This window comes from Somniosus microcephalus, chromosome 3 (genome assembly GCF_052327205.1).
Source record: "Somniosus microcephalus isolate GS21.2 chromosome 3, FLI_Smic_1.0, whole genome shotgun sequence".
Classification (NCBI taxonomy): Eukaryota; Metazoa; Chordata; class Chondrichthyes; order Squaliformes; family Somniosidae; genus Somniosus; species Somniosus microcephalus.
Window position 1 is genome coordinate 51,359,976 of NC_140989.1, and position 14,493 is coordinate 51,374,468.

At 50.4% G+C, this 14,493-nt stretch overlaps 1 protein-coding gene across 1 annotated transcript in view; it reads right to left on the reverse strand.

Annotated features, from left to right (window-relative positions):
* The window catches only part of LOC147121052 (tetratricopeptide repeat protein 7A-like), a 408,967-nt gene that overhangs the window by 378,688 nt on the left and 15,786 nt on the right, over nucleotides 1–14,493 (reverse strand). The window contains exon 3 of the mRNA XM_085980379.1: nucleotides 7,562–7,730. Coding sequence (XP_085836505.1) covers nucleotides 7,562–7,730 — 169 coding nt within the window. The remainder of the gene's footprint in view (nucleotides 1–7,561; nucleotides 7,731–14,493) is intronic.

Sequence of the window (14,493 nt, forward strand, 5' to 3'; positions counted from 1 at the left end):
AGACAGGTGGGGGGGAGGAGAGAGAGACAGGTGGGGGGGAGGAGAGAGAGACAGGTGGGGGGAGGAGAGAGAGACAGGTGGGGGGGAGGAGAGAGAGACAGGTGGGGGGGAGGAGAGAGAGACAGGTGGGGGGGAGGAGAGAGAGACAGGTGGGGGGGAGGAGAGAGAGACAGGTGGGGGGGAGGAGAGAGAGACAGGTGGGGGGGAGGAGAGAGAGACAGGTGGGGGGGAGGAGAGAGAGACAGGTGGGGGGGAGGAGAGAGAGACAGGTGGGGGGGAGGAGAGAGAGACAGGTGGGGGGGAGGAGAGAGAGACAGGTGGGGGGGAGGAGAGAGAGACAGGTGGGGGGGAGGAGAGAGAGACAGGTGGGGGGAGGAGAGAGAGACAGGTGGGGGGGAGGAGAGAGAGACAGGTGGGGGGAGGAGAGAGAGACAGGTGGGGGGAGGAGAGAGAGACAGGTGGGGGGAGGAGAGAGAGACAGGTGGGGGGAGGAGAGAGAGACAGGTGGGGGGGAGGAGAGAGAGACAGGTGGGGGGGAGGAGAGAGAGACAGGTGGGGGGGAGGAGAGAGAGACAGGTGGGGGGGAGGAGAGAGAGACAGGTGGGGGGGAGGAGAGAGAGACAGGTGGGGGGGAGGAGAGAGAGACAGGTGGGGGGGAGGAGAGAGAGACAGGTGGGGGGGAGGAGAGAGAGACAGGTGGGGGGGAGGAGAGAGAGACAGGTGGGGGGGAGGAGAGAGAGACAGGTGGGGGGGAGGAGAGAGAGACAGGTGGGGGGGAGGAGAGAGAGACAGGTGGGGGGGAGGAGAGAGAGACAGGTGGGGGGGAGGAGAGAGAGACAGGTGGGGGGGAGGAGAGAGAGACAGGTGGGGGGGAGGAGAGAGAGACAGGTGGGGGGAGGAGAGAGAGACAGGTGGGGGGGAGGAGAGAGAGACAGGTGGGGGGGAGGAGAGAGAGACAGGTGGGGGGGAGGAGAGAGAGACAGGTGGGGGGGAGGAGAGAGAGACAGGTGGGGGGGAGGAGAGAGAGACAGGTGGGGGGGAGGAGAGAGAGACAGGTGGGGGGGAGGAGAGAGAGACAGGTGGGGGGGAGGAGAGAGAGACAGGTGGGGGGGAGGAGAGAGAGACAGGTGGGGGGGAGGAGAGAGAGACAGGTGGGGGGGAGGAGAGAGAGACAGGTGGGGGGGAGGAGAGAGAGACAGGTGGGGGGGAGGAGAGAGAGACAGGTGGGGGGGAGGAGAGAGAGACAGGTGGGGGGGAGGAGAGAGAGACAGGTGGGGGGGAGGAGAGAGAGACAGGTGGGGGGGAGGAGAGAGAGACAGGTGGGGGGGAGGAGAGAGAGACAGGTGGGGGGGAGGAGAGAGAGACAGGTGGGGGGGAGGAGAGAGAGACAGGTGGGGGGGAGGAGAGAGAGACAGGTGGGGGGGAGGAGAGAGAGACAGGTGGGGGGGAGGAGAGAGAGACAGGTGGGGGGGAGGAGAGAGAGACAGGTGGGGGGGAGGAGAGAGAGACAGGTGGGGGGGAGGAGAGAGAGACAGGTGGGGGGGAGGAGAGAGAGACAGGTGGGGGGGAGGAGAGAGAGACAGGTGGGGGGGAGGAGAGAGAGACAGGTGGGGGGGAGGAGAGACAGGTGGGGGGGAGGAGAGAGAGACAGGTGGGGGGAGGAGAGAGAGACAGGTGGGGGGAGGAGAGAGAGACAGGTGGGGGGAGGAGAGAGAGACAGGTGGGGGGGAGGAGAGAGAGACAGGTGGGGGGGAGGAGAGAGAGACAGGTGGGGGGGAGGAGAGAGAGACAGGTGGGGGGGAGGAGAGAGAGACAGGTGGGGGGAGGAGAGAGAGACAGGTGGGGGGGAGGAGAGAGAGACAGGTGGGGGGAGGAGAGAGAGACAGGTGGGGGGGAGGAGAGAGAGAGAGACAGGTGGGGGGGGAGGAGAGAGAGACAGGTGGGGGGAGGAGAGAGAGACAGGTGGGGGGAGGAGAGAGAGACAGGTGGGGGGAGGAGAGAGAGACAGGTGGGGGGGAGGAGAGAGAGACAGGTGGGGGGGAGGAGAGAGAGACAGGTGGGGGGAGGAGAGAGAGACAGGTGGGGGGGAGGAGAGACAGGTGGGGGGGAGGAGAGACAGGTGGGGGGGAGGAGAGAGAGACAGGTGGGGGGAGGAGAGAGAGACAGGTGGGGGGGAGGAGAGACAGGTGGGGGGGAGGAGAGACAGGTGGGGGGGAGGAGAGAGAGACAGGTGGGGGGAGGAGAGAGAGACAGGTGGGGGGAGGAGAGAGAGACAGGTGGGGGGGAGGAGAGAGAGACAGGTGGGGGGGAGGAGAGACAGGTGGGGGGGAGGAGAGAGAGACAGGTGGGGGGGAGGAGAGAGAGACAGGTGGGGGGGAGGAGAGAGAGACAGGTGGGGGGGAGGAGAGAGAGACAGGTGGGGGGGAGGAGAGACAGGTGGGGGGGAGGAGAGAGAGACAGGTGGGGGGAGGAGAGAGAGACAGGTGGGGGGAGGAGAGAGAGACAGGTGGGGGGGAGGAGAGAGAGACAGGTGGGGGGGAGGAGAGAGAGACAGGTGGGGGGGAGGAGAGAGAGACAGGTGGGGGGGAGGAGAGAGAGACAGGTGGGGGGGAGGAGAGAGAGACAGGTGGGGGGAGGAGAGAGAGACAGGTGGGGGGAGGAGAGAGAGACAGGTGGGGGGAGGAGAGAGAGACAGGTGGGGGGAGGAGAGAGAGACAGGTGGGGGGGAGGAGAGAGAGAGAGACAGGTGGGGGGGGAGGAGAGAGAGACAGGTGGGGGGAGGAGAGAGAGACAGGTGGGGGGGAGGAGAGAGAGACAGGTGGGGGGGAGGAGAGAGAGACAGGTGGGGGGGGGAGGAGAGAGAGACAGGTGGGGGGGAGGAGAGAGAGACAGGTGGGGGGGGAGGAGAGAGAGACAGGTGGGGGGGGGAGGAGAGAGAGACAGGTGGGGGGAGGAGAGAGAGACAGGTGGGGGGGAGGAGAGAGAGACAGGTGGGGGGGGGAAGGAGAGAGAGAGACAGGTGCTTTTACCAGGATAAGAGTTGAAAAAAAGTTTTTTTTTAAATTTTCACTGATTTATCATTTAAAAATACTTTAAAGGTAAGTTTATTTTTAGCCCTGTTAAAAACTTTAATTATTTTTTTCAAAAATTTAAATTTTTGTAATTTATAGTCTTTTTAAAAATGTGATTTTTTTTTATTTTTTTTAATTTACTATGTTTTGGGGCTGATCTCTATTCATAGATTTGACAAGTCTTCCTGTTAAATCTATGAATGGCGATTCCCTTCTCTGATTGGCTCCCCATGGCCCACGTGATCCCAGGGATGCTGCGAACCGCCTGCGCCTCTGGGATACGTGTGCCCTGCGCACCGGCAGTTTGGAGAGGCCCAGCAACAGAACGCTGCGCCTCCCGGGAGCCCTCCGGCCTTGGCGCAGATGTTTCCAGATCGCAGCCCTCCGCCCGCGGGAGGCCTGCGAACTGAATTTCTGGGCCTATGTCTCACTCTCTGGTCCATTCCATGCTGCACAGGTTGCAAGGACTGTGTGAAGTCAGGGAAATTTCATTAATGAATTTCAGTGTTTTATAGAAACTTCAGGAGATTGATGCATTTCACAGGGTCCTACTGACTTTGCAAAATTTGCGGCAGTCAGCAGAACCCATGAAAAACATTCAACCCCAATAGTGACTAAGCAAAAGATGAGGTGAGAAATAGAGATATATAGACCAAGCAGAGAAAGGAAAGAAACGAAAATTTCAAAAGGCAACAGGGACAGAACAAAATGAATTGACAGCTGGCTTATCCATTTAACTAATATATATGCAATCTTTCAAATCACTTATATTGGTTACCAATTATTACCATAAAGCATTTAATTGATTTTACAAAATATGATTGGCCTAATTATTGATATATCTGCTCCTGCTACTCTCTCTGCTTTTGAATAGATTTGTATGAAGTGCAAAAAACTATATATACTGATCAAACCATTCCTGCCGTGTAGTGGATAGTGTCATTTAAGTAGAAAGAGTTGCTGGAAGTTTTAAAATTACTGGAAGCAGCCTGGATGATTACGAACATCATACACTGCCCTAAAACAGCTGGTGAAACAACACTTGCACTCCAACTGGAGCACTAGCCCCACCCCACCCAGACCCAGATGTCTGAGGTGAGCAAAACATTCTTTTAATCCAATCCATCCTGCGAGGCAAACACTCTCTGTATAATGCAAGAGCAAATAGCTGAGTGTTCAAGCTAAGCATTCTCATTAACAAGGTGCCCATTTACGGCAGTGGTACTTAGAATACAGCCAGGGGTAACTTGTGGCCCTCCTCCTCCCCTTACCACCAGTGGCCTTTGACAGATCTACTAATCAATGGATTTCTGCTTGTGGTCTGCTCAGCAGTAGAATGCTTTCACTCCTGAAATTCAGTGCAATCCTTCTCTTGCGGACCGTGGCGCTCAGCAGCATCCCCTCCCTCCACTAAAGTGAGAGGTACTACAAAAATAAAAACTGCTTTCGTTGTTGAGAGAATTGCAACTGTCCACAGAGAGACATGTTTGGAAGAAGAGCTCACTATGTGGAGAAATCACTGGCACAGCATCCCATCACTCCAGACTGCAACATACATGTTGGAAGCGTTCCCGAGTGCGTTCTTGAGCAAGGCACCACTCGAGACTCTGGCTCTCAAAGAAGAGTTAATGAAGTTAAATTAAGCTTCTGTTGTAACATAAATAAAGCATACCTTCTCCCGCAACAGGGATGTGGATTTTGTGCTTGTGAAGGTAGAAATTGTCATTTTCTCGTTGGTTTACTGGAAATTATCACCATTACACAATATTATTCATCCTAGGCAAACTTACACAAAACACAAGGTAAACTGCAGAGAACTGCATGTATTGTTCTTGCCCTCCTTTACAGAAGAACAGTGACAACATAATTTTAACTGTCTTCTTCTGTGACATGTTAATATTGTGGAGCAAGACACTGTAACCCAGAAACAATTCCACTTTTTAACTGAAAGCTTTAAATGCTTCAATGGTATCATTACACTTCAGGTGTGTGTTTGACACAGCAGCACTCCACTTTCCCCCAAATCTGACAGCAATGCAGATTTCCCAATTCCATAATGCTTTCAGATCAGAAAGGAAAACACAGCACTGTGCTAGTGCCCAAATGCTGGCAACGTTTTTGATGTTAATTGAAGAGTTGATGATCCCTTTGGCTCTTTGCTAATATTGGAAATATTTAAAAAGCAATTCATGGAAACTTCTTAAACTTTAAAACTGAAGCCTGCTTTGTACTGGTTGCGGTACAACAGGGCTCAAGATGGTCTCACATGCAATGTGGAAACCTAAGCTGAAGCCAATTTGACTTCAGTTTGCTGCCCCATTGGATCCACTTTTCAGTAATGGAAAATGAGTACAACCCCTCTCCAACACAGTCTGCCTGAAATTCAATAAGGTTTTGACAACAAATCGATGATAACAGCCAAATAAAATGAAAACATTTTGAAATGATTTAACAAAATATAAAAGTTGAGATAATGGTCTGTTAAATACCAGTCAGTATGAACATATTACTACAATATAGTGAACAAAATGTTCCTGCTCTCCTCTATACAAATGATAACATAATTTAAATAATTTTCTTCAGTATGACATAACCATATTGTAAAGCAAGACTTTACTTTTATGTTTAACTCAAACTGTTTATACAGTTTTTAACCGGATGGTTGAAATACATTATTATCTCAATATAATTCAAACATTCAATTTTTTTAAAATATTATAATTAACAATATCCTTAAGAATGAGATCACTCTTCACCGCAAGCAATAAACTGTGCCAGGATAAACTCCAGTCTAAGAACACACAGTGTTAGACTGCATTGAAAGTGCATCTACTTGAATGAGGAGCTGAAACATGGGATTGAACTTTAAATGACACTTGCATTCTTAAAGCCTACGGGGAGAATTTTAAAGCTACAAAATGAGTGGGTTGGGATAGGGTGGGAGGTTAAAGTTTAAAAAATCTGAATCCCTACCCCAACCCGCCCACTTCCAGTTTGAACGAAGGCAGGACCGGGGGGGGGGGGGGGGGGAAGGGCGAGTTGGCACTTTAAATATTATGAGGCTGCCAGTCTCATTTTGAAGCTCCATTTTAAAATTTAACTGTCGGCAGCCGGGTTTCCTGGGCCTCAGGGAGCCCAGCAGCTAATGGAAGGAGAGGACTGCTGGATCCAGGAGGCAAGTGCCTTTTCTCTTATCTGTTGGATGCAGCGTCCCTGCCGTGCCAACCCTCCGACCCTTCCAATCTCCACCCCGACCTCCAACCCACGAAGCCTCTGATCTCTGATCCTCCCCCCCCCGCCCCCAGCCTTTGATCCTCAGCCCCCGACCTCCCTCCGGCCTCCCGAGCCCTCCACGATCTCCATCCTTCCGACCCCTCCAGATTCTTCCCTCCCTACCTGGTGCCGCAGGCCTACTAGCCCGACAGCCAGCCAGTCTCTCCATCTGGCTGGCTGCGGGCAGGAAACTGAGAAGATAAATGTTAATCAGGCCATGCCATTAAATTCGGCAGGGCATGAGGGAAACCCATTCTCCCCACTCCCTACCCAAATCCAGTATAAACTTCCAGCCTAGATGTCCAATTTGATGAGTTTAAAATAACCCAAGATCTTACCAGTATATGCTTTATCTCTTGTGTTTATTCCATTAGTTGACTGCTGCTGTTGACTCCATGAAGAACAGCCAGTGATGGAATTAATCAGTGTTGGTTAACTATACAGTACTATCCTCCCGCACCTCCCCATCCCCCATCCATGTACATCTCAGAATTCCCAAAAGAACAGACTCAGTGATCAGAGTTGAACTGAGCTATATAGATCAGCAAGGGCCCAAATTCAGTGCCCAGTCTGTGCTGAGCTCGTTGATCTCCGCCAACGCCACAACAGGATTACTCTAATTCGCCTCAGTGTCCCTAGGCTGGGGTGAGGAGGAGGAGAAATCAGCCAAGATCTCTACCTCTAATGCCTATTAATTGACTCCTACTGAAAAATGCATTTCAGAGCGAGTTCAGGATTATGCTCAACCACAACACCCTCCACAATTGTGTAGATTGTCAATACTCATCATCCAAGCTGCTACTTGAACAAGGTACTGGCTGGTAGCGGCCAGCTTTGAAACAGCATCCCAATATGAAGAAAAGGATGGGAGACAATTGGGTATTATTTGAATAAGACAAATTTATATGAAGAAAGTCATAAGCATTATGGTCATTTACCATGAGGGATTGTTCTGAACGAGTGGCCTGGGAATCAAGACAGATTTTTCAATGATGCTCGCCCATGAGAACGCCCATTAACAACTTAACACACTGCAAAAGGTTAGCAGTACAAATATGTTTCCACAGGTTTCTAAAATCTGCTCAATACCTTAAAACAATCCAGTTGTAATTCTATGTCATTATATGCAGTTTCCTCCTAGTTTTCCACTCTTTCTTCACATGTGCTAAGGTTGCCAGTAAAGTGTATATAGCAAAATAAAAGTTAACTGTGGTTACCTTTAATAACGTAGGCTTCCGCCAAGAGTCTTTTCTTATAAAGTGATTGATCTTCAATGCAAAGGTCATCGATCCGTACTCGGGCATACATGCTGAGTGCATCGCGAAACGACCCCTCCACAAAATGCAGTTTTGCTAAGGTAAGAATGGCTTCAGTCATCAGATTGTGCTGAAAGATCAAAACAAAGCTGTTGGTGCCCATCATTGCAAGTTTATCTGATTTTTTTTTTTTTTTTTTTTAAGAACTTAGGGGGAAAAATTCAGTTGGCAGCGCCACCCGTTAGCGCCTTAAGAGGGCGCTACGTGGGGCGCAAACCAACTAACGCCCGGGCTCGGCGATATCTGCGCCTCTCGCGAAATTGACCAGACATTTTGCGGCGGCGCTAAACAATACCGCCCGATCTCCTGCGCACGCAGATCTTGACGTCATTCGAGAGTGCAATGCCCTTGGGGCGCCCCGGACCGGAAATTCAGTGGCGCCCCCCTCCTTTCCACCTGGCGCTACCAACGACAGGTTGACTGGAACGCATCCCAGTTGATGTGGAGGCGCTATTTAAAGGGGGCCTCTTCCTGGCTTTTGTGTGGTAGCCATTTTTGCACCACCCGTTCTGAGAGAGAGATCTGAGAGTGAGAGAGATTTGGAGAGAGACAAAGAGAGAAAGAGAGACTTCTGCATTAAGTCAACGCTGTCTGAGGTAGTTTTGGCTTCTGACCATAACTTTGCAGGTACTTTGCTTTTTGACCTTCATAACTTTGATTGCCCAGATACTATGGGGGCTGCAATGGATTGGAACATCGTCCTTCTCCATCACATTCAGAGGGCACAGAGACACAGAGAGAGAGTGGCAATCATGGCCAGACGACGGAGGAGGGCCAACAGGCCTCAGAACAGGAGACCTTACCCTCCCAGGGTTTTTCGCCAACAGTTCTCCTACATTAATATGTCTGATGAGCACTGTTTGCGAAGGCTGCGATTCAGCAAGGAGGTGGTCACTGAGCTCTGCCACCTGCTTCAGCCAGATCTGCAGCCTCAACTGAGGAGCAGGACGTCTCCGTCAGTGGCAGTGAAGATAACAGTGGCTCTCAACTTTTATGCCACCGGCTCATTTCAATCAGCTACTGGGGACATCGCCAATATCTCCCAGTTCGCGGTGCATTGCTGCATCCATCAGGTAACAAATGCCCTCTTTAAAAAGGAGACGAGAGTACATCTCTTTCCCATGACCCCGGCCAAGCAGCAAGAATGCGCAACGGGCTTTGCTAGGATAGCAGGCTTCCCCATGGTGCAGGGCACCATTGACTGCACGCATGTGGCTTTGTGGGCGCCGCAAGAGAATGCCGATGATTTCCGCAACCGAAAGGGCTTCCATTCCTTAAACGTCCAGTTGGTCTGTGACCACAGACAGCTGATACTCGCTGTCAATGCCCACATTCCAGGCAGCAGCCACGATGCCTTCATCCTGCGCCAGACTTCTGTGGCAGACCTTTTCCAGGCACTGCATCACCCAGGAGGTTGGCTTCTCGGGGACAAGGGATATCCTCTGTGCACCTGGCTGATGACACCGCTCTGTATGCCCAGCATCCCTGCTGAAGAACGATACAACGAGAGCCATCAAGCTACCAGGAACATCGTTGAGCACACAATCGGCGTGCTCAAGCAACGGTTCCGCTGTCTGGACCATTCTGGAGGAGCACTGCAGTACTCGCCTGAGCGAGTCTCCCACTTCGTTGTTGTGTGCTGCATGCTGGATAACCTTGCAATCCTCAGGACCCAGCCAATGCCACCAGACATTGGAGCACCACCAGAGGAGGAGGAGGAAGATGATCATCAGCAGCACCAAGGTGGGAGGGAGGCACAAAGTGGAAGGGCCGTCCATCAAAGGCTCATAGCAAGTTGCTTCTAGGCCCCCTCTGAGGGAATGGCTACTGCCATTCAAACAACCTGAATGAAAGCATCCCGCAACCCCTAAGCCGGTCAAGGCAACAATGAATGCAAAGACCAAACATGCACATTTTGAATACAGACACTTCTTTATTTCACAAACTCTGTGTGTCTCAAAAGTAATAGAAAAAAACACCAAAAAAAAAGCAGTCAGTCACATAACTGGCTCTCACAACCTGGAGACAATGTCCAAAACAGTAACAAAAATTTGACCACGAACCTCGGCCTTCAATAAAACAATGAAAAACATTTTGCCACAACTCCTACTTTTTGCCCTTCGAAGGTGATCTGCTTCCCTTGCGAAATTGCCCCCTTCCCACCCTGCAGCTCCTCCGTAATGGGACCCCAGTGGCTGGAGCAAGGCTGGGGGAAGGCTGCTGACTGTCAGAAACTGAGACTGCAAATGCCCTTGAGGGACGGCCTGGACCAGCTCTGCGCCTGGAGGGCCCGGCTGCTGACTGCACCAACTCTGCATGGGCAGCAGCAGTCTGTCCTACAGGTGATGGCAACTGCAGTGGAGAAGTGCCAGTGGTGGCAGCAGGAATGCTGTCATCTTGAGAGAGGACAGCAACTCCCTGCTCGACCGACACACTGGCACTCCCACGGGGCAGCACTTCAGCATCCGGAGCAATCTGATGGAGCACAGATTGCTGGCTTGATGCGTTGCGGTGAGAGCCCCGGGGAAATGTGCCCAATCCAGCGAGGGTGGCAGCAGTCAGTGCTCGTGTGGCCTCAATCTGCGTCTGCATGAGACCAGCCACTGACTGCATTGCAGCACTTAGCATTTGCGTGGCAGCTGCCTGTGCTACAGCGAAGTGCTCCACACTCCTTGCCAGTGATTCAATGGATTCGGGCAACCTTGCCACTGCAGCCATGAGCTCAGTGTGCCTTTGCTCCGCCTGGGCGCTCATTTCAGCGAGGACCCGCTCCTCGTCTGCATCCAGTGCAGCAGGACTCGAGGCCATACTCTCCCTCCGGGGAGAAGGCCCCCCCGAGCTTCCCTACCCCCATCGCGTTGCTACAGCCCGCTGGGTCCTGGAGCTTCACCCTCATCAGACCATTCCCCCCCTGCTCCCCTCCAGGGAAGGCGTGTCCCAGTATGGACATGGGCTGCCTCGATTGAGGGTGGCACTGATGGTCCGGCTTCCTCTTCCTCCTCGCCTTCACTCTCACTGGCAGCTTGAGGGCCCGTCTCCTCACTTGGTGAATCACCATCTGAAAGCAGGGAGGTACAAGAGTGGCTTTAGCGTGAGGACAGGGTGGCAGCAAGGGAGGCATGAGTGCAGCGATTTAGTGATTTGGATTGAAAGTGTCAAAGGCTGCTGTTATGAGGACAAAAAGGTGATGACCTTACTATTGCTGGCCAGAACGGGGTCGGAGTCTCCAGTGGCGACGGGACCAATCACCCGGCTTGCCACAATCTAGTGGACGCGTTCAAGATCGCGGAGGGGTTGAAGCTGAGGCCGCCCTCCACCGGTCCGTTGCTGCTGTCTCCTATTATGAGACAGCTTGGCCTGCAAGAAAAAGGACAGCGTCTGAGTAAATATACAGCCATGGTCTTGCCTGATGTGCCTCCCATAGTTGAATAGCCCTTACTGTATGCAGCCATGGTCTTGCCTGATGTGCCTCCCATAGTTGAATAGCCCTTACTGTATGCAAAGTGTGGAATGTGAGTGTGTGTTTGATGAAAGGGCCATAGGAGTTGGATGAGTGTTGGGCATTGGGGCTTTCAAGACCCTCTGGCCATAAAGTGAGGTTGAGATGGAGGGATGAAAAGGTTTTGGAAAAAAAGGCACTCACCCTGACGACCCGAGTGAGGTCGTTGAACTTTTTCCTACATTGCACATGGGTCCTAGGCACCATGCTGCTTGAGTAGACTCTCTGAGCCACCTCCCTCCACACTCTTCTGTACTCGCATGGCAAAGGCCTCCTGCCACTCTCTGGGTACAGAATGGATCTTCTGCGCTCCACCGCGCCAACCAGAGCCTCCAAGACCCGCTCGCAGAAGCGCTGTGCTCACTCCCTGGCCCTTTCCATCGTGTCTGGCTGCTAGATTTAGCCACAGGTCTGCCCAGGCCGAGATTCAAGGCTCCAGTGAGCAGGGTGTGGCTGCAGAGCCAGTGTGTCTGTGTTCAATCGCTAACTGACAGCACCTGCGCTGCGCCCGCCCTCTGAGGTAGCGCCTCGCTCCTCGGCCTTAGCGCTTTAAGAGAGTTGTGTAGCACCTGATTTAGCGCTCCAATCACCTCCAGGGGCGATAAAAGCCAAGTTTGCAGTCGGAGGCGATAATTAGCACCAGGCGCTAATCTTTGCGCCCGGCCGATAATTGCGCCCCAAATGGGGCAATACCGAATTTCTCCCCCTACGTGCCTTACCCTATGAGCAAATTCAGAGAATAACAAATCTTTACCTAGTCTAAAGTTTGCTCTCATCTTCAGTAATAATCTAGCTGTTGTTCACTTGTAAGACCAGTTGCAAGCCAAATTCCTTCACATTCTGATCTACACAGGATATACAACATATATATCTGGAAGAAATATGGTCTTGCTGGTGGTAATATATTCATTGGCCCAGAAATTCGGGTCGGAGGCTTCCCGCGGTTGTAAGCACCCGACCTGCACTTGCCTTGCGCGCTGGCCATTGAGCGGTGGGCCCCCGTGGAATTCCGATCCTGGGCCTGTTCCAACTGCCGGCGCGCAGTGCTTGCGTATCCCAGGGGCGCAGTTAGTTCGATGCGTCCCCTGGGATCACATGGGCCATGGGGAGCCAATCGGAGCAGGGAATGCCCATTCATAAGTTATCAAACCTTATAAATACTACGGGCCCCAAAACATCACTAAATCTTCAAATAAATTTTAAAAAAACATCACATTTTTAAAATAAACTATAAATTACATGAAATAACTATTATAACAATAATTTAAATTTTTGAAAAAAATAATTTTATTTTCTAACGGGGCTAAAAATAAACTTACCTTGTTTTAAAGTATTTAAAAATAATAAACCTGTGGAAAAAATGTTTTAATTTTAATTAATTCACCACTTACCTTGCTTTTTATATGTGTAACTTCTGGAGACTTACCCTCCCGGAGAAACCTGGAAAAAAAACGCAAGTTCGATGCGCACGCGCAGCCTCCCCTGCGCACGCGTTCGAACTCTGAACCCCTTCTTTCAGGGGAACGGAAGTGCCGGTTTCCCACGCATGCGCAGTGCAGTGCATGCAGGAAACCAGCACTTCCATTGGGCCTACGGGTGAGTACCCCATGCGTATTCACCCATGGAGACCCGAAGTTCTGGACCAATATATTCCCACTATTGAAGTTGAACAATGTGAATCATGAGTTTCAATAAATGGTGCAGTGAGTTTTCATACCTGAAACGTGGGCTCAATCTAGACTGATGGAAAAATATCTCCTCTATCTGCAAGGATCTTATATAAAATGAATCTGCACAGTCTCAATCCAGGCTCTTGTTTGGAGCCCCAAAAGACAATCTAGCTCAGAGGATTGGCATGGGAAATGGGAAAATGTAACTGGTGCAATAAGGGATACGCTCCTGGGGCTAGTGCAAAGTAGAGGGAGTTTCTCAGTGCATCTAACCATACTATACTTGACCTGCGAGTGCTTGATGCTGGGTGGCTGCAATGGAAAATATTCCATTCCACAAAACTAACATCCCTCATTGGATGAGAACAAAATCAAAGCCTACTTTTTCAGTGTGTAAAGAAAAAAAATTAACAGTGCTATCAGAGTTTGTGTACACAGGAGACTAACCTCTGCTCTTCACCCCCGCATTACTACACGTCACAGAACCAGCCTCCACATAAAAGCAAAAAGGTCAACAGCTCAAATCCACAAACCATGCATTCCTGAAGTTGGCCTGCAACTAAGGGGAAGAAGCTTGAAAATTTTCGTAACTAACTGATGGATCAAGGGAGAAACATTTTTCAAATTTCTCGGATACCAGGAACATCAGGAACAGGAAACAGCTAATGTGGAAAACTGGCAAACTTTCTCTCTTCGTAATTCATTATTTTTATTTATTTAATTCTATTTAAAGGATCTGTATAAGATGGTAAGAGGGGGGAACCCCATGAACCAAGGGGGGGAGGAGGTGGAAAAAAAAAACTACAACCAAAGCTTCAACAGTCAAGACGACATTTAAAAGCAGGCTCAGTGCAAATGAAGGTTTTCTCAATTAAATGTATGCCCGAGTGGAGATCTTAAAGATAGCAAGTCCAAAATTCAACATAGTACTGGTTGTCTTAGGTCAATTAGGTCTGTAAGGAAAACAGACATCCTCTTCTAGTCTTTCCTAACAAATGAATTTCCAACCAAAAAGATCACAGAAGTGAAACTGAAAAAGAAGCAAGCACAGGAGATGGCTTAGCCATGATAGCTTCCAACAAGCAAATAGCCCTTTAACTTCTGTTATCCCTACTTACACATGAAACCAGTTTGGTGAAGTGCACATGGGCTGATGTCACCCAGCACTAGTCAATGTTTTCAGAAGAGGAGAGCTAAAGGAAAGAAAATTGTTGGGAGGACAAAAATTGCTTTCTTTCTTCTGCAAAGTGAGTTTTATAAACCTGTGGAAATTAAACTTGGGCATCTCAGAATGTGATGAAAGATGATGTGGATTCATACAAACACCAAAAGGAAGAAACATGCTATGGCCAGGGACAGTTTCTTGTACAAAGAGCTATCTGACAATGATGGATATCATCGCAACACCTGAACAATAGAAAGTCAGGGGAAGCATTGAAGGCAAGCTGGTATTATTGATCATAGTCTGCCCCATTTTTTTGTGAACTACATTAAAGCAATTAAGCCAGAATTCAGAGTAGGATTCTGTCATTTTTTTATTTTGTGTAACCAACTCCCTAGGGTACAGTTAATGCAAACAGATCAACATTTCACACACCATGGCAGTTAGGTGATGGATCCTATCCATATTTCAGGGAGTGGAAGAAACATAAGAACAGGACTAG